Source organism: Acomys minous, assembly GCF_964271855.1.
Source record: "Acomys minous genome assembly, chromosome: 7".
Taxonomy (NCBI): Eukaryota; Metazoa; Chordata; class Mammalia; order Rodentia; family Muridae; genus Acomys; species Acomys minous.
In genome coordinates, this window is record NC_140488.1 from 126,015,515 (window position 1) to 126,034,117 (window position 18,603).

The window sequence follows — 18,603 nt, forward strand, 5'->3', positions numbered from 1 at the left end:
CCAGCCCACATAGGAATTTTTACACAAAGAAAATGTAATAGAATCCTTTTATATACAAGACCTCTCAGTCTCTGGTGCAGGTGACATTTGGGCCCTCCCCAGGTTGCGCCAAGCAAGCAAAAATGCCCCAAACACTGACCCCTGTGGGGACAAGTAATACATTATCCATCGTTGAGAACCATTGCTGCAAAAGATAAGAAAATGCTGCCTGGGGCTGGAGAGATGACTCAGGTGTTAAGTGTACTGACTCTTCCAGAGGAACTGGGTTCAAATCCCAGCACCCATATGGCACCTTACGACTGTCTTTAACTCCAAGATCTGACATCCCCATACAGGCATACATGCAGGCAAATGAAAATACAAATGCACATACAATGAAAAAATGAATTAATTAACATTTTAAGAAAAGAGATTGCTGCCATGTGGCCTTACATCACCACTGTCAATACCAAGAGTACATTTCTGGGCACTATGCCAACTTGCCATCTCACAAATGATTCACTGTAGGTCCCTGAAGTGAAGACAGGGAAATGAAGGCTGGTTAATAAGTGTGAGAGAGCACGTTGGAAGGAGTGAAATTAAAGGACTGAGCTAGATAGACCATCCAGAAGCTTTAGACTCTCATGGGGATGGGGGAGGTTCTTGGTCCGTAACTAGAGATATCAATTTTCTGAAAGGGGTTCAAAGGTGATGCTTCACCAGCCTAGTCCCACCAAAAATGCTGTCATTCTCCAGGGAATCAGTTTCTATAGAAGCAGGTCCATTTTGACACTGCTGTTTGATACAGCTAGTTTTGATATCTGACCATAATGGGGGGCATTTTATAGTCAAAGGAATGGCTAAGTGTTTCAAAAAAGATAATATGCCTGTCAAATGAATATCTCTGACTTGTCAGCCCTCACACAAGATGAGGAGTGGCACTGGGGATTTTGAAAAAGACACTGGCAGCTGAGTGCTTTATTATACCGGGACAAAATGTTCCTGCAACCAAAATGTCCTCAAACCAAATGCCTAAGTCAGAACAGCTGCCTCAGTCACATGCCCAGTTTGAGCTGTGGCAAAGATGGAGCTCTGTTAGCCATAGCCACTGCCTCGTTTGCACGAGTATGACACATATTTCAGTTCCTAGCTGCCTTGCAGCCATATAATTTAGTACACAGGGCCACAAGCAAACACGTTGGAAGCAATCTCAAGTGTTCCATCCATCACTTTTCAGCCAAAGATGCTCAGGCAGAACATTTAATTTCTACAACCTTTGTCTTACTGCCTGTGAAATGGGGATGATAAATGGCACCCATTCCTTAGTCCTAGCTGTGAGGCAATATGTATGATGTGTTCAATGCTATTCCCATCATTATTCTGATTATGTCATGAAATAGCCAATGAGTTTATTACTCAGCTTTGCACATGGCCTTTCAATGCTATGATGATCAGAAGGATGGTGCTAAGTAGCTAAAAGCTAGTAGACACTGTGTCCTGAGGATCTGACGTTGCTAATAGTAGGAAGGGGTTGGTCTAAATCACAGGTATCACTGAATAAATACCCTACTGTCCTCTTAGATTGGGATCAATGGCTTCCCCTTGGGAAATTGTGCTATTAGGCTAGTCAGAAGAGATATTTAGAAGTGGTTATAGAGAGATGATTTCTTAATGCCATGCCTGTAGTTGGTTGCTTTGGGCTTATCTTCTAATACACAATTTCATCTTATAGGAAGCATGGGGACTCAGGAGCCTATGAGAGTACCTATAGAGTCTCTGATTATCTTAAATATTACTGTAGGTCATCTTATACACAGTTTGAGTCAATGTATCCAATCAGAGTTAAGAAATGGAACTTTGTAAAAAAAAACTTGCTTTGTTCCCCATTTTGACTGTTTCAGTTTTTTAAAACTTCCATAGGAATTGTGTTTCTGATCAACCTAAAAAAAAATGAGCAATGTCACTAACTAACCTTAGGGAATGAATAAAAATAAAATACTAAAACATAGGATGGGTATTTTTAAAAGGTACATTTGCAGTGTGCCTATTTAACATTAACGTGAAGGTGATGCTTGCTAGGTATTGAGTGCTCTCTGTGTATACTTCATGACACCGACTTTGATTTTTTTTTTATCCAGGCAATGCATCTACAGAGAGGAATGGGGTTTCTTTCAGTGTTCAGAATGGAGACGTGTGCCTTCACGATCTCACTGGGAAACAGCACATGTTCAGTGACAAAGAAGATTCCTGCAATGGTAAAAGCCGGATGGCACTTAGAAGGACTTCAAAGCGGGGAAGCTTACACTTTATTGAGCAAATGTGATTCTCTACTTCTGAAATCAAAGCATGATGGTGATGGTGTGAAACGTCCAGCTTTCCTTCTACACAATGTGAGATGTATGAAAATCAGCTTGTTTTCTACTCAGCAACCTCTAAAGGAACATAAGCTAATTGAGGGCATTGGTTATTATTGGAAGAAGAAACTGTGATGTAATCATGGTCTCTAGACATTTGCCAGCTTGGTTTCTTATCTTTTATTTGAAAAAAGATTGGTGTTAAAAACCACAGAATGAGATCTAGGAAAAGAAAAATGAGAGTTCATTTCCAGTCACATTTTAAAGAGGCTGTTATCCTTGATAACGTCCTGGGGGTGGATGGGTGTTTACTTCAGTCGTTGGTGAGTTTAGTTGTACATGCCTTTGTTGTATATAAGCTAAATTCTAGTGACCCATGTGTCAAAAATCTTATCTCTACCTTTTTAATATTTATTTTCTACTGTGTAAATTTCTTCTTTTTGTAGAATCATGGTTGTGTCATTTTGTCTAATGTGATAACTTACCAGTGAATTCTAAACCTCCTTTTGGAGATCATATAGGATGTGAAATTCAGAAACTTCACTGAAATAAGAAATTAGTAATGAAGGCAGACTAAAAGATTACAAACAGTGCCACAATTAGCTCAGACAGTGCCTTTGAGCAATCAAGAAAAGGTACCCCCACTGAGCAGACACAGCCTTATGAGCTTATGGTTTGGAAAATAGTGGGGCCACATTTTAGTCTGATCATCCTTTGGGGTACATTCTTATGCACAGTATGACTTATGTAACTATATTTGACATTCAATACCTATACCCATGGCCAGACTTCATCGCTAATGATCAGATTATGGAATCTTCATTAAGATGTTTAGTTTCACACCATGATTGTAGAAGATCAAACTGTAATCTAAACCATGTTGGGAAGATTGTGAATATGGAAAATGATATACACTGCCACTTCTCAAATACCCAGAGCCTTCCAAAAGAGGAGATCAGAGTAAGATTACTTTTCAAGAGTTTGTATATGTCAAACAAATTCATTCTTTAAAAGACATCTGCATGGTACGTTATTGATAAAACTGCTACATTCTGGCCCGGTCACATTTGTATGCATCTTTAAAAAACATGTCAAATCTTGAAGAATGTATAGTGACAAGGGGGAGCAGCTACTGGGAATAGTGAACTAGCCTGTGATATTGGGATATTGGTGTGTGTGTGTGTGTGTGTGTGTGTGTGTGTGTGTGTGTGTGTATCCAAGTCTGATTGTTCCTAGTTATAGAGGGTCTATCCTGCTTTTCATCTCTACCTGCTTGAGTGGTGCCTCGAGTACAGTATGCTCTTATTAGGAACATTTCAAAATGCTTTACTTAGGTCTTTCACTAAGGCTCCCTTGCATATATTTCAAGTAAATGTTGTATCCCAGACTAATCATAGTAGTAATATCTGTTTCTGTGTGTGCTCATTTGTCTTTGAAATTACTTCTCCAAATTATTTAATTATTTTGTATTTATATTGTACAATTGACAAAAAATGTTAAAATCAATAAAATGAATTTGCAGTTCAGTTCTTTAAGTTTGGCTTGCATTCTCTTCCCCCCTCTCAACCCTGGCAGGATGGCACAAATCAAAAAATACACATTCTAAAGAATTGAACAGTGAAATTAGAAAATGGCTTGTCCTGCTTCATGCGAGTGGTTACCAAGGGCTATTTTCTATTTTATCTTACTCTTTCAAGAGCTTCTCTTTTAACATGTGTTGCCATTGACCTGTAGGAAGTGGTATGCGACTCAGTTCAAGTCCCATCTTAACGTCTGCTTCCTCAGTCTCAAACAGTGGGATTTCAGGAAAGTGAAAACAAGATTCTAGAGGCTTTGAGTTGCTAGTCAGTATGTGGCAGCCACAAATGGGGAAAGCTGGCTTCACCTCCTCAAGAACTGTCTGAGCAATCTGTCTTTCCAAGCTCCTCAGCTCCCACGAAGAAGCCTTGATTGGGAAGGCAACGAGACACTCTAGATTTGAGGGTAGGGGTAAGGGAGGAAGAGACCTCAGAAATCAGTCTCCCTTGCAGGGCGTGGTGGCCTGTATTCCCAGCACTCGAGAGGCAGAGGCAGGGAGATTGCTGTGAGTTCAAAGCCAGCCTGGTCTACTAGGTGAGTCCAGGACAGCCAAAGCTACACAGGGAAACCTAGATCAAAACAAAAAATTAATAATAATAATAATAATAATAATAATAATAATAATAATAATAATAATAAATCAATCTCCCAAATTGATGTACAAAGCAGAGTGCACCTAACAAGCTAACAAGCACAATGTACTTTAGTTTCCACCATCCTTTTTTTAAAAAAATAATTTATCCAGATTGTTATCCCCTCACTTGTATCCTCCCATTCCCATCCCCTCTATCTTTCTCCCTATTGCCCTCTCCTAGACCTGTGACAGAAGGGGACATCCTCCCCCACCATATGGTCACAACCTATCAGGTCTCATCTGGATAACCTAGATCCCCTTCCTCTGAGTGCCCATCCATATTCTTCGTTTCATGTTTCATGGCTAATCCTTAAGCTGAATTCTCTTGGGTTTTTTGTTTGTTTGTTTGTTTTTTAATTCAGAGAAATAACATGACAAGACAGAGACAAAACATTTCTGAGAAGTATCTTCCTCTGGCTTTAATACTGGTCCGAAGCCAGGCATGGTGGTGCACGCCTTTAATCCCAGTACTCAGGAGGCAGAGGCAGGCAGATTGCTGTAAGTTTGAGGCCAGCCTGGTCTACAAAGTGAGTCCAGGACAGTCAAGGCTACACAGAGAAACCCTGTCTCGAAAAAACAAAACAACAACAACAAAAAAGGTCCAAAAACGGAGACTGTTTTAAGGGAGACAGAAGATCTACTGTTATTCAGGGAATGTCAAAGCAGCGCCTACCATCTGAAGTGTTTCCTCAGCGCATTGTAGAAATTTCCCCCAGAATATCTGCTGCAATCATTAGTGCTACCTAGGACTTTAATGGGCTGCACTGTAATTGTTCTCATCAGAAGAGCTATTGGCCATCAGCTCTTTATTACAACCAATCAGCATCTCTGAGCAAGTGTGAAAGGACAAGTATTTAGAAATGTAAAGCCAGTGATGGGCCCTAGAAATTACAGCACCAACATCCTGCCAGCACTTAGTTCACTGTTGGTGCAGAATTAACAATAGAAAATACAGAGACACACCTTCACACAGGAAAGTCACCCAAACAGAAAAGTAAAATGATTCCAGGTCAACCAAACTAAATTGTTATAGAAATAGCTTAATTTGATTAACTGGTTAGATTCAGCAAGTTGATTAAGAATGAACCTTCTCTAGTCAGAGATGGGGTGATTTACTTTAGAGTCAAAAGACATGATATCTCCACTTTGAATGTTGCCCTCTAAGATGGATTCTTTTGTTTTGTTTGTTTTTTTGAGACACGGTTTCTCTGTGTAGCCTTGGCTGTCCTTGACACTTTGTAGATGAGGCTGGCCTTAAACTCACAGTGATCTGTCTGCCTCTGCCTCACAAGTGGAGTGCTGGGATGAAAGGCAAGAATCAGGGTTGGGGATTTAGCTCAGTGTTAGAGCGCTTGTTTAGCAAGCACAAGGACCTGGGTTCGGTCCTCAGCTCTGGAAAAAAAAAAGACAAAGAATTTAGCCGGGTGTGGCACACGCCTTTAATCCCAGCACTCAGGAGGCAGAGGCAGGCAGATCACTGTGGTCTACAAAGTGAGTCCAGGACAGGTAAGGCTAACACGGAGAGACCCTGTCTCGAAAACCAAAAACAAACAAACAAAAAAGAAAGGTGTGAACCACCATGCCTGGCTTACGATGGATGCTTAAGGAGCTTCCAACGAGAACACAAGCCATCATAAAAATAAGCAATGATTCCAGCTTTTAGACACAGAAGAATATATAAAATCTCCAGTAAAGGTACGTATAAAGATTACTAAAGGGATTCAATTATGATAATTTAATGCTTAATCTTATTTACTCTGTATACCACAGCAAATCCTGCATGGAAGTACATTATACACTGCTTCATAACTCAAGACCCATTATTAAAAGAAACAAGGGTTGAGAAAAGCAATGGTAGGAGGTCTGAGGGGAACTGCCCAACATACAATCTATACATATAACCAAGGCTTGAAAACAATGTTTAAAAGTATGTGAGCTGGGTGTGGGAGTGCATACTTACCATTCCACCACTTTGAATGCCGAGGAAAGAAGTGTTGCTATGAGTTTAAGGTCAGTCTTGGATACATAATGTAATTGAGATCAGCCTGGGCTACATGACAAAACTAAGACAAAACTCTTTCCGAAAAGAAGTATGTGAACTGATAGGGGGTTGAGTGCTTTAGTTAAGAACCAATCATAAGGGCACTCCAATAAGCAGATCTAATTTTCATTCAATCAACACTCATCCCTAAATATGTGTTCAGTCAACACTGTGCCAGGCATGGTGGGAGATACCAAGCTATTCCAGTAAGCAATTCATAATCCAGTTAGAAAAGTATGCCTCGGTTGGAAACATAAATAATACACTATTTCCAAAAGGTGATGAAAATAGCTATTTTTAAGTGCTAGTCTAGAAATGGAATAAAGTGCAGTTTGAACTGACTCCGTTGTCCTATCTTTACTAAAGAAATTGCTATAGGAATCAAGAAAATGGAAAAAGCTGAGAGTGGGCTGACCTAGTCCTTAAGGCAAAGATAGGTTTCAGACAAGGAAATGGGTCAAAGTGGAGAATACCTAAATTGTTTGTGAAAGGACTTACCTTAGAATAGCTGGCCAATTGAATTTATATGTAGGCCAGATTTTGGTGGACAATAAAGACTAAATCAACGAGTGTGGCCTGTAGTTAATCAGCAACCTTAATGTTTCCAAATTCCAAATTATACTACTGTAAACGAGCCGCATGATTCTCCCAGGGGCTAAGGCTTGGGACCACGGGTGCGAGGAGTGTATGTAGGGGACAGTATTCAGCCCTTCCTTTTTGCTTTCAGTGCTGGGCTCCACTTAGAGGATTCTGTACTCAAGTGAGGCCTGGGACAAGGCAGAGCCACTAAGGCAGGTAATCGGAAGGATGCCCAGGAGGTCTTGGCGTACCAGCCTCTCTCATGTATCCGGCAGGACTGGTAGCCCGCTTAGGAGACCTTGTCAAAGCCGATGCAGAAAGAAAATTTGTTTTCTGCCTGGGTCCAGGTTCTCCATACCTCCCGCAAGCTCTCCCATTTTCCTTCCCGGTTAGGCGGGGGCAAGGAGGATTCTGCTCCAAGGCAGAGGCAGACCGGGGGCGGAGCTATGAGCAGAGGGTGCGGCCTCCTACCGCGGGCCTTTCGGCAGGGACTCCTTGGGTTCTGCTTCGTAGAGGGAGCCTGTCTGAGGGGTGGCCCCGGCACCCAGGTAGCCGCGACGGAAGGGCTCTGTTCCTTTAGCCTCAGCTGGAGTTGGAGACCAGTTAAGGTAGGAGAAAGCTCAAAGAAAGAACTTAATTCCCATTCAGAGCCCAGCTTCCCGCTGCTCTAGCAGGCCTTCCTCTTTATACTCGCCCCCATCTTAGGCGGATACTTGGAGGGTTCCGCTCTGCGCGCGCGGGGGGCGGAGAATGGTTGGTTAGGGGGGCGGAGCCGAGTATAGCTTGGGTGGGCTCCCAAGCAACCCGGAGCCCCAAAACAAAAGGGTTTGTGGCTAAGGCCTTTTTCTCCTGCAAGAGGCCCGGGTATGGCTTAGGTGGCCATTGGCTAGAAACTGCCGGGCAGCTGCGGGCTTAGTAGAGGCCGGCCGCTATAGCGCCACCCTCAGTCTCCTCCCGCCCCCCGCCCGCTGCCCCAGCTGTCCGGAACTCTGGTTGGCTTGCCTTGCCAGTTACACTTTGGTTCTATCGTTTTGAAAAGTCCTGACCTCCTCCCGCCGGGCCCCATTTGGAGAACTCACTGAAGGTCAGTTTGGAAGGTGCAACTTCGGTGGGCAACACCGGAACTGTCCGGCGCCTTGGCCTGTGAGCGTGGGCGAGATGCGGAGCAGGAGCAATTCTGGGGTCCGCCTGGACGGGTACGCGAGGCTGGTGCAGCAAACCATCCTGTGTTACCAGGTAAGCAGACCAGCCCAAAGAACGATTTAAACTTTCTTCTGATATGATTCATTCTCTCCCAAACCTCTGTCCACTCTTGAGACCTCAGAACTTGCACTTAAGAGATTTTCTGCTTTAATCTAGTCCTTGCTAGTCAGTTACTACCCTCCTCCCTAATTGCTATCCTGTTCAATTTACTCACAAGTTAGGCGTTTTGGTCTTTCAACAGATGCTGCAGGTGCTTTGCACAATTCTTGACCCTTTTTTTCCTTAATGTTTTTTTTCTTTTAAATATTTCATCTGATCAGGCCGGGACCTCCTTGATGTCCTTCCTGACTGCCTCTTTTGGTTGAACAGAGCACACTGACTGGGAACAGTGAATTCTACTCTGGAGACAGTAAACAGGAATGAAAAACCCTCAAGGCTTGCATCTGACTGGAGTGTGGGCAACTTCTACTGCCCCTTCCATGAGTTACTTTGTTAGAAATCCTACTGAGAGGGCCTTCTGGTTGCTATGTTCCAGCTAACAAAATTTCTGGGCACATAGCATCAGCATCGAAGGGCACTGTGAAACTGTGCATATGATCTCAGATTTGAATATGCCTGCTGTATTTTATACTTGGCAAAAAGTTATGTGTGAGTCCCCAGTGTAAGACCACTGAGCTATTTTTGTTCCCAGTGAAGACACGAGCTATAATGCTTGCCTTCAATCAACAGCTGCTATTTTTAGGGCTTTCAGAGTCAAAGAAGGAAGTAGCAGTTGGTGGTTTGAGGTTTGACCTCCAAGTTGGAGACCCATGGTCATTTCCAAACCATCAACCATTTTTTTTCCTTCTTAGCTAAGTTCTCTACCATGTTTCCTCACTCAGGTAGTATTTATTGTGTATCTTTTATATGCAAGGCATTGTACAAAGCGCAATGTACATAAAATGAATAAATCATGCTACTAGTGGTGTGGCTTAGTGGTAGTTTACCTGGCATTCTCAATGCCCTGGATTGGGTTGCCAGCACTACAAAAGGAAAAAAAAGGGTTATAGCACAGTGAATTTTATGAATACAATATAAGTTCAGTGTCCCCTGTTTGAAACACTTTGGGGCCAAATGTGGCTTGCAAGCCAGAAATGTCTGGATTTTAAAAAGCCATACTCATACATATACTATAATAGCCGCAGTGGTCCAGGCAGTATTCTTTAGTTACACCCACTGTTATTTCTGTGTCAGAATATGAATAGTCACACTACGTTCAAAAAGTGAAGACTACAAAAGAATTTCACATTAGACCAGCTTATCTTTTGCCACAAGAACATTCTGCAAATATAGGAGAAACATTTCCAGATCTTAATGGCTTTGAGGATTGCTCATAAAGAGCTGTAGTGGTTTTTGGACATCTTTGAATAAAGACAGCCCTTCCCCCCTCACCCCCACCAAGCCATCTATAGCAAGGAAGGAGTTCTGTGAGAAATCATATTCCAGTTGAGAGTTGAAGAGGGAGTAAGCAGACAGGGAGCTTAGTTTTTGCTTTTATTCTCAGAATGCAATTACAACTCTAAAACATTTTTAAAGTTCCAGTTGAGAACTTGTCATTACTATGATAGAAAGAGCTGGAAAGAAAACTGATAAGCCAGGCGGTGGTGGCACACGCCTTTAATCCCAGCACTCGGGAGGCAGAGGCACGCAGATCGCTGTGAGTTTGAGGCCAGCCTGGTCTACAAAGTGAGTCCAGAACAGCCAAGGCTACACAGAGAAACCCTGTCTCGAAAAACAAAAAACAAACAACAAAAGAGAGAGAACTGATAAAACTTGTTTTTTGTGTCAGACCAGGGTTTGAATACCCAAATATGCTTTAAGCAATGTGTGTGTGTAACTTTTGTTCACCTTTTTTTTTTAATAGGGTCTCGCTATGTAGTCCTGGCTGGCCTAGAACTTCCTATGTAGACCAGACTGGCCTCAAATGGACAGTTATCTACCTGCCTTTGCCTCCTGAGTGCTGGGATTGAAGGTGTACAGCGTCATGCACACCTCTCTGTTTATCCTTTCTGAGTTAAAACCGTAGAATGGGACTATGATTATTTCTTACATGAATATCTAGTGTACTTCCTGGCACAATGTGTGAAATCAGTAAGTAGTAGGGGCTTTTGATATAGGCCACATGCTGTTACACAGTCCTTGCATGACCATTCTGGCCCAGGATGGCTTGATACTGCCACTAATAATTTCTAGTCTTTGGACATAATTCTGTGTTCCACTGATGTAGTCAGATCCTAAGTACAGAGACCTTGGTGTCTCCTTCCTATTCATCAAGAAATGTCTCAGGCATATTATAGTATCTATCCTTCAATCCTTGCTGAAAAAAAGAAATATTTCCTGTGGGTTCTGTGCCACCTCAGTGGCACAGCTATTGGTCCAGGTTTGCCTTTGCTCAGGAGCAAAACAACTGCCAAAGCTGTAGGGTTGGACTTTCCTCCCCAACATTTTAATGATTAAAAAGCATTTGTCCAAGCTTTTAGTTGTATTTATTTTGGGGGTAGTCAGTGAAAGGCCCTTATGTTCTCTCTCTTTTCCCCCGATAACCGGAACACTCCAGACAATACTACTGGGAAAGTCTGTGAATCTGCAAATAGTCAGTTGCGTGCCTCCTCCCTCATCCAGTGCTCCCCTGCACCCATCTGCTGCAACATCTATTACAGTTGTGGGGGCCTAACTTACTTAGGTCCTTGTCATCTTTTCTGAGTGATATTAGGCAGGTTGCCTATGTTCTGTATTTTAGCACTCTCTCTCTCTCTCTCTCTCTCTCTCTCTCTCTCTCTCTCTCTCACACACACACACACACACACACACACACACACACAAAATGAGATAGGTTTCTGTAGTTATGCTATATGGATCTGTCTTCTGTAGGCATGTACATTTTTCTAGCACATTTTTCAAGTTAGTTCTTATAAGCTCCGAACTCTATTTTTTTTATTTGACCTTTAAATTGAGACCACTTTGTTTTTGTTGTTGTTGTTGTTGTTATTGTTGTTGTTGTTGTTTTGGTTTCGCTGGTCAGAAATCATTTCATAAGTATGTCAAGCTTGCTTTCGAACTGGTAGTTTATTCACATGGTCTAGCATGTCCACTAATCCTGTTTTTGTATCTGTAAAAGAGAAGAACTTTTTCCAATTGTTGTTTGCCAAATATAGAATATTTGGCTACTATACATTATTTGAATCTTTAAGGCAAAAAAGCAAAGACTTATGTCTATAAAAGGGTCATTTAGCAAGTTTCATTTTGTGAATGTACATTCTGAGCAGTCTATTCAGAAATTTATTGATTTTTTTTCAGAAAGAAATTTCTAAACTTATTTTAGCCTGGATAAAATTTTTAAAAAAATATTTCTTCAGTAATGCCTCTGTTTGAAGGCTCATCAATATTTGTGAAGTATGAAGTAGTGGTAAGAAAATATAAACCAGAAAACAATAGCCAAATTTGTATGCAGTATAGTTAGAAATTATAGAGTTTGATAATTCAGAAAAGAGACTAGGGCAAGAACTACATTGTGATTAATAATAATGGGACTTAAGAATAAAGGAATAACATAAATAGAACATGGTATATGGAATAAGTATCAGGAGTAAAGACTAGTTGTGGAAAAGTTAAAAATAATATTAAGTCTAGGAAGCAGTATGACAGAAAACTAAGACAGTTGTTAAAGTGCTCTAAGTCCTTTATTGCCTTAGAAGTATGGGGGGGATTGCAATGTCTTTTAAGTGAAAAGTTTAAGAATTACCATTAAAATAATACAAACAAAGGACTGAGAACATAGCTCAGTTGGTACAGTGCTTGCCATTCAATCATGAGGGCCCCAGTTCAGCCGCTAGCACCCATGTGAAAGCCAGATGTAGTGTTACAAATAATTCCAGCACTGGGGAGGTGGAAACAAGCAGGTTGTTGGGGCTTGCTAGCCAGATACTCTAGCTGAATCAGAAAGCTTCAGGTCCCAGTGAAAGATCTTGTTTCAAAAACCAATATGAACAAATATAAAAATTGATGTCATTGAGCTAATATCAGACAGAGCAGATTTTACAGTTCTTTCAAAGATATGTTATTAATGATAAAGAATATAAGTACTACGAGACAAAAAGAAATTCACAGAGGAGCATAGTAAGTTTAAAACCACAGGATACTAACAACATAGCTTTGAACTATATAAAGCAGAGTTTAGCCTAGTTATAGGAGCAGTTGGCAAATCCTCAATACTAACAGGCATTTTTAAACTGTTAGATAGTAATAAATCAGCTAGGGAAATAGATAACAAAAAATTTGAACACCATAAAAAAAACAACTCAGTAACTAGAACTCTGTTTCCAACCAATAGAAAACTATATCTTTCAGCTTTACAGGGTGTATTTTTCATAAACATGATGACAATTACAATGTAAGGAAGTCACATAAAAGACTGAAGAGTCAACTGTATGCATAATATATTTTGATCAAAATTAAGAAAATTAGAGAATAACAAACAGTTGCTAATGAGAACTCCATCCACATCCCAACATATGTATATCTTGAAAAGTAAACAGATCACTTCCAAATATGTCGTGAGTAGGAAAGGAATTTTTTTGTCTGTGTTTCTCTTGAGATTGGATTTCATGATTCCTAGGCTGGCTTCAAACTCTTATGTTGCCTTAGAGTTTGTATGGCTGCAATGAAACACCATGATCAAAAAAGCAAGTTGGGGAGTAAACTGCTTAGTTGGCTTACACTTCCATATCACCGTTCATCATTGAAGGATGTCAGGACAGGAACTCAAATAGGGTAGGAACCTGGAGGCAGGAGCTGATGCAGAGGCCATGGAGGCTGCTGCTTACAGACAACCCAGGACTTCCAGACCACCCACAATGGGCTGGGCCATTCCTCATTGATCACTATTTGAGAAAATGTTTTACAGCTGTATCTCATGGAGGCATTTTCCTCAACTGAGGCTCCTTCCTCTCTGTTGACTCTAGTTTCTGTCAAATTGACACAAAACCAGCCAGTACAATAGCTGAAAATGACCTTGAACTCCTACTGTCTCTACCTCCCAAGTGCTGGGATTACAGGTGTGCACTCCACCCTGGTTGACTGAAAAAGAAACTATAACAGAAATGATGAAATGGAACTGAATCACAGTTAAAACGCTAAGAAGAAAAATGTATAAGATTCAGTTAAAATGGAGTTTGAGCCATAAATATTAGAAAAGTTTAAATCCTAAATATGTATGATACAAAAGCAGGGAAAACTTGGCAAACTCAAGATTGAGAAGAGAACAGCAAAGTATACCCAAGTAGACAGAAGAAAGGAGATGATAAAGATTGAAGCATGGAGAGGGAACAGTAGGAGTTGGTAGAGGTCTTGCCTAGCATACATCAAGCAGTGAATTCAATTCTAGCACTGCATAAACTGGGTATGGCAAATTAATATACAGTCTAAGAAAAATGTAGAAGCCACCTTTATTCCTTCTATTTTCTCATGCTACCTTCAGTGGAGAGAATTTTTTAATGAATGAGACGACTGAATGTAAAAGTAACTTTTATTCTTCCAACGTAATTGTCATCTTAGAGGCTTACTGCCTCTGTCTGCTAGCCTAGGCCTAGTCCTGGAAGCTTCTAGGCTCTGTACAATCTAATCTAGGCCTAGAATTTTTGCAGCCTCTGAGACTTACTGCTGAGTAAGATCACCCTTTCTAGTTCTTTCTGAGCTCTGCCTGGTTGGTTCAACTCAGCTGTTCTGGCTCAAAACTCCTCTCCAAGCAGACTAATTCAAACTGGCTTCTCTCAGGTTCTGACTGAATTGCTCTTTGGCCTCATATTAACTTAGGCAATATGTTCTAATCTTCTGGCTCTTTCTCATTCTCTGTCTCTGTTTTTGCCTGTGTCTAGCTTGTTCTCTATGTAAAACTTAACCAGTAAAACTACTTCTGAATTTCACAAATTGAACTGCCACAAACTCAAACTCCACTGCACTGCCTCTCCACTCATTTGCTCAACCAAATTGAACTGCCTGAACAGAACTCAGAGATCTGCATGCCTCTGTCTCCTTAGTTGCTGGGATTAAAGGTGTGTACCACCACACCTGGACCTAAGCTTTTCTTTACCTAAAACTTGTTCTATACTAGACTGGCCTTGAATTCAGGTGTCCACTTGCCTTTGTCTGCTGGGACTAAAGGTGTGTCTATATTTCAGCTGGATCACACAGACTTAGAAGGAATTTGGATGTGATATCTTGCCAGAGCGGCCATGTTCTGAATGAAAATTCCTCTACAACTGAAACATCTCAGTTCTGCCTCTTGATTTGTTTGCTGCTCCTTCTCTTGGCCTCTTGCTCAGAGCAGTGAGATATCTCCCACTGGCACTAAACTCCATTGCTATTTGTTTACACCTTTCACCTGGCTATCATCTTACTTAAGCTTGGTTCTTCCTATGGCCTACCAAGGCACATGCTACTGTCCCTTGTTCACTACCAGTGGCATTCTGGTAAATGCTTAGCAACAGGCTCCACTGACTTGTATACTTTGCATCTATGTACCATCTTGTATTTGTACCATGAGCTAAAGAGATGGTTCAGTGGTTAAAGTGCTTGGTGCACAAGTGTGAGGACCAGACTTTGAATCCCGCGATGGAAACCTTGAATGGCAATGGCAGCTTGTTTCTATTTTTTTTTTTTTGAGACATAGTTTCTTTGTGTAGTCCTGGAACTCTCTCTTAGACCAGGCTGGCCCCAAACTCAGAGATCCTCTGCCTCTACCTCCCAAGTGCCAGGATTAAAGGTGTGCACCACTACTGCCTAGCTGGTTTGTTATTTTTTTTTTATGTGCAAAAGATGGAGTTGGAGCCAGATGGTGAATGCATAAACCTTTAATCCCATTGCTCGGAAGGCAGAGGCAGAGAATCTCTGAGTTCAAGGCCAGCCTGATCTAGAGAGACTTTCAGGACAACCAGGGCAACATGGAGAAACCTTGTCTCAAAAAAAAAGAGCACAAAACAAAACAAAGGATGGAGTTAGGATCCCTAGAGTAAGGTGGCTAGCCAGAACAGCCCAAATAGTAAGTTCTGGGTTCAAATGAGAGACCCTGCCCCATAGAATAAAGGGGACATTGACCAAAGACTACACTGGACATCTGCCTCAGGCCTCCACATACATGCACATAGGCATACTACATACACGCACACAGACACATACACACACACATTTTTTTAAAGTCATACTAGGGTAGGTATGGACACACACACATACAGTGCTAGCACCCAGGAGACTGAGGAAGGAGGATGATCAGTTCCATACCAGATACCAGTTTAGACTATGTAGTGGGACCCAACAAAAGAGTAAAGGGGGATGGAGAGATGGCTCAGTGGTTAAGAGCTCCGCTTGCTCTTCTAGAGGTCCTGAGTTCAAATGCCAGCAACCACATGGTGGCTCACAACCATCTATAATGCAATATGATGCCCTCTGCTAAAGATAAACCACTCATATGCAATAAATAAATAAAATTTAAAAAAGAGTGAAGGAAGGGAAGAAGAAACCATTACCACTTGGAAGCCTTTCCTTATAAGTCAGTGTATCATTCCCCATTTGGGCACCCAATTTGACAACATAAAAGCTGTTTGAGTTTCTTCTTGCTTCTATGCCAACTGCATTCTCTTTGTTATAAAACTGTTAATTTTTACCTCCTAAACATCTTTCAAATCTGCCCACTTCTCATATTGTTATCACTACCCTTGTCATTCTCCACCTCCTATACTAGCTTCCCCATCTATCTCTTCCCTGCATCCTCAGCCCCCTTCCAGAATTTGTCCCTACTGTGGCCAAAGCAAGCTTCTCCCAGGACCATCACCATCATTCTGGACAACACTGGGTTCAGGGTACTGGAGAGATAGCTTATTTGGTAATGTCCTTGTTGTATAAGCATGAGGACCTTGGATTGATCCCAACCGCTCAAAAAGCAGAGGGTGACAACACATTCTCTCCATCCGCTGCCTCCCCACCTCCTCTCTCACTTGTAATCCCAGCACTTGGGAGGCCAAGACAGTAGTAGCCCTAGGGCTTGCTGACTAAGTTACCCTAACCTAATTAGTGAGACCTAGTTCCCAGTGAAAGGTCCTGTCTGAAAAAATAAAGTGGATGACTCCTAAGGAATGCCATCTGATGTTGACCTACACACACACACACACATACACACACACGCGCGCATGCGCGCGCGCGCGCGCGCACGGAACTCTGCTGGGTAAGATTAAAGTCTGACATCTCCAGATAGCTGTTTGTGCTCCGGTCTATGATGGTGGACTCCCTTTTCTAGGTGGGGTTCTTACTCTACCTGATCTGGTAACCTGAGGGTCACATAGCCCTCAGGAAGATTACCCTTTCTTAATAAGAAAACCTGTTTAGCAAACCCCACCCTATGCTAAGGAGATTCTAGCCTCCAGCAAATGACCTTTATTCATACCTAGAAGTTATTCCCTCAACCATAGGATAATTAAGTACTGTATCTTCCTTCTTGTGATAGGACATGTACTACTGCATGTAAATGAGGTATTGTACCACTCACTATATTTTGGTTACATATCCTAGCACCCTTACCCCAGCAAATCAGACACATTTACCCTCAAACCCCTCCCCACTGCCTATGGTTTATAAATAAAGGCTAGCTAGCTTGTTCTCAGTGCTCACTATTCCTCCAGTTTGACTATCTGAGACTCCATGTATTCTGAGGAGGAACCAACACTGTACACCCCGGACAGCAAAGGCTAGCTCCATGCTGACATCCTCCCACCCCCATCCCCACCCCGCCAGCAATTTCTGGACATCTGTCTGCTCCCTCTGCTGTGCTTAACACAGCAGCTTAAGGAAGGGCTGTAACAGTTTTGGTATCATCAAAGGCTTGTGGAGCTCCCGAGTCTCCATTGCTTTCTGATACTGGCAGTCTCATTCTAAAAAAGCTGAACTGTAACACCTCTTCAGGTAAGACCAGGACCCTGGCCTAGTGCTCTGGCCTTGGGCCTTACACTGAGCTTTCTAAGCTACCCTGCATGAGAAATGAGAACTTGGGATTCTTTGATCTCAAGATCTCTGGACCAACCCACTGGATGTGGAACCCAGGCCACCTGCTGGAGGGTGACCAGCAGTTAAGAGCACCTTTGTTCTTGTAGAGGACCTGGGTTTGGTTCCCAGCACCCATGTCAGGGGACTCACCGCCATCTGTAACGAAAGCTCCATGGGATCCAATTCCCTCTTCAAGATTCCATAGGGACCTGCACTCATATATACATACATATAAACATAAATAACAATAAAATCTTTTTCTAAAAATACATTAGATTCAGAAAAGGGCAGAAAGCATATAGTTCTGGTCATGTAGGGGCCATGTAAAAGATGACTGTCTTGTGTGTATATTGTCTCAAGGAAGGAAGTACTCCACAGAAAACAGTTTTTTTCTTCTGGTATAGTCCAGGGCCTTTGTTCTGCCACCTCTTACTGCAGCTTTGGGGTGCAATAAAGAGAAGGGCTTTTGCCAGCGTGGTGGTGCGCACCTTTAATCCCAGCACTCAAGGAGGCAGAGGAAGGTGGATCATTGTGAGTTTGAGGCCAGCCTGGTTTACAAATTGAGTCCAGGACAGCCAAGGCTACACAGAGAAACCCTGTCTTAAAAAAAAAAAGAGGAGGGCTTTTGCTATGCCCTTTTCAGAACAGCCTTAATTCAGTGTCATATTTAAAATGTTTACATAATTGAAAAACAGAAACATACCTGACTCCTCCACTCACAAATAGAGGGCTGCAATAGCCTGTGTGGGGAAGAGATCTAAAATTGTTTGAACCCTCATAACAATCCAAAATATCATCTAGTCAGATCTCTCATCTCACAGTGAAAGAACCACAGCTGACACCATCCTTCTTGTGAGCTGACAGCCATCATAAGTACCCTGCCTTTTCTCAGGACCAAGATAAGGGTGTGCCGATGAATACTTTGAATGTGCCACATTGCTGGGAGTAACAGCTGAAAATTGTGTTCCCTTGTCTTCAAATGTGAAACTTGAATTAGCTGTTTCTTTAAATATTTCACCAAGTTTAGTTCTGCCATCTTGTCCTTGTCATTTGTGCTTATACTTTAAAAAGAACTAACTGTAAGGTTGCTCTGAAACTAAGCTCAAGTGATGGCCTGCCTTAGCCTCCCCAGTAGCTGGGGTTCTGTAGGTGCATAGCACTATGCC

At 41.9% G+C, this 18,603-nt stretch overlaps 2 protein-coding genes across 19 annotated transcripts in view; both read left to right on the forward strand.

Annotated features, from left to right (window-relative positions):
• Positions 1-3,924, forward strand: part of ADGRG2 (adhesion G protein-coupled receptor G2) — a 117,390-nt gene extending 113,466 nt beyond the window's left edge. For all 13 annotated transcript variants that reach the window (XM_084790654.1, XM_084790649.1, XM_084790652.1 and 10 more), the window contains one exon: positions 2,118-3,924. In XM_084790654.1, coding sequence (XP_084646780.1) covers positions 2,118-2,302 — 185 coding nt within the window. In that variant the 3' untranslated portion in view covers positions 2,303-3,924. The remainder of the gene's footprint in view (positions 1-2,117) is intronic.
• Positions 3,925-7,617: 3,693 nt separating this feature from the next.
• Positions 7,618-18,603, forward strand: part of PHKA2 (phosphorylase kinase regulatory subunit alpha 2) — an 82,800-nt gene continuing 71,814 nt past the window's right edge. For 5 of the 6 annotated variants that reach the window (XM_084790643.1, XM_084790646.1, XM_084790645.1 and 2 more), the window contains exon 1: positions 7,940-8,401. In XM_084790643.1, the coding sequence (XP_084646769.1) occupies positions 8,324-8,401 (78 nt within the window). In that variant the 5' untranslated portion in view covers positions 7,940-8,323. Of the gene's footprint in view, positions 7,774-7,939; positions 8,402-18,603 lie in introns of those variants that run through there. The other variant, XM_084790644.1, reaches the window with a different exon arrangement.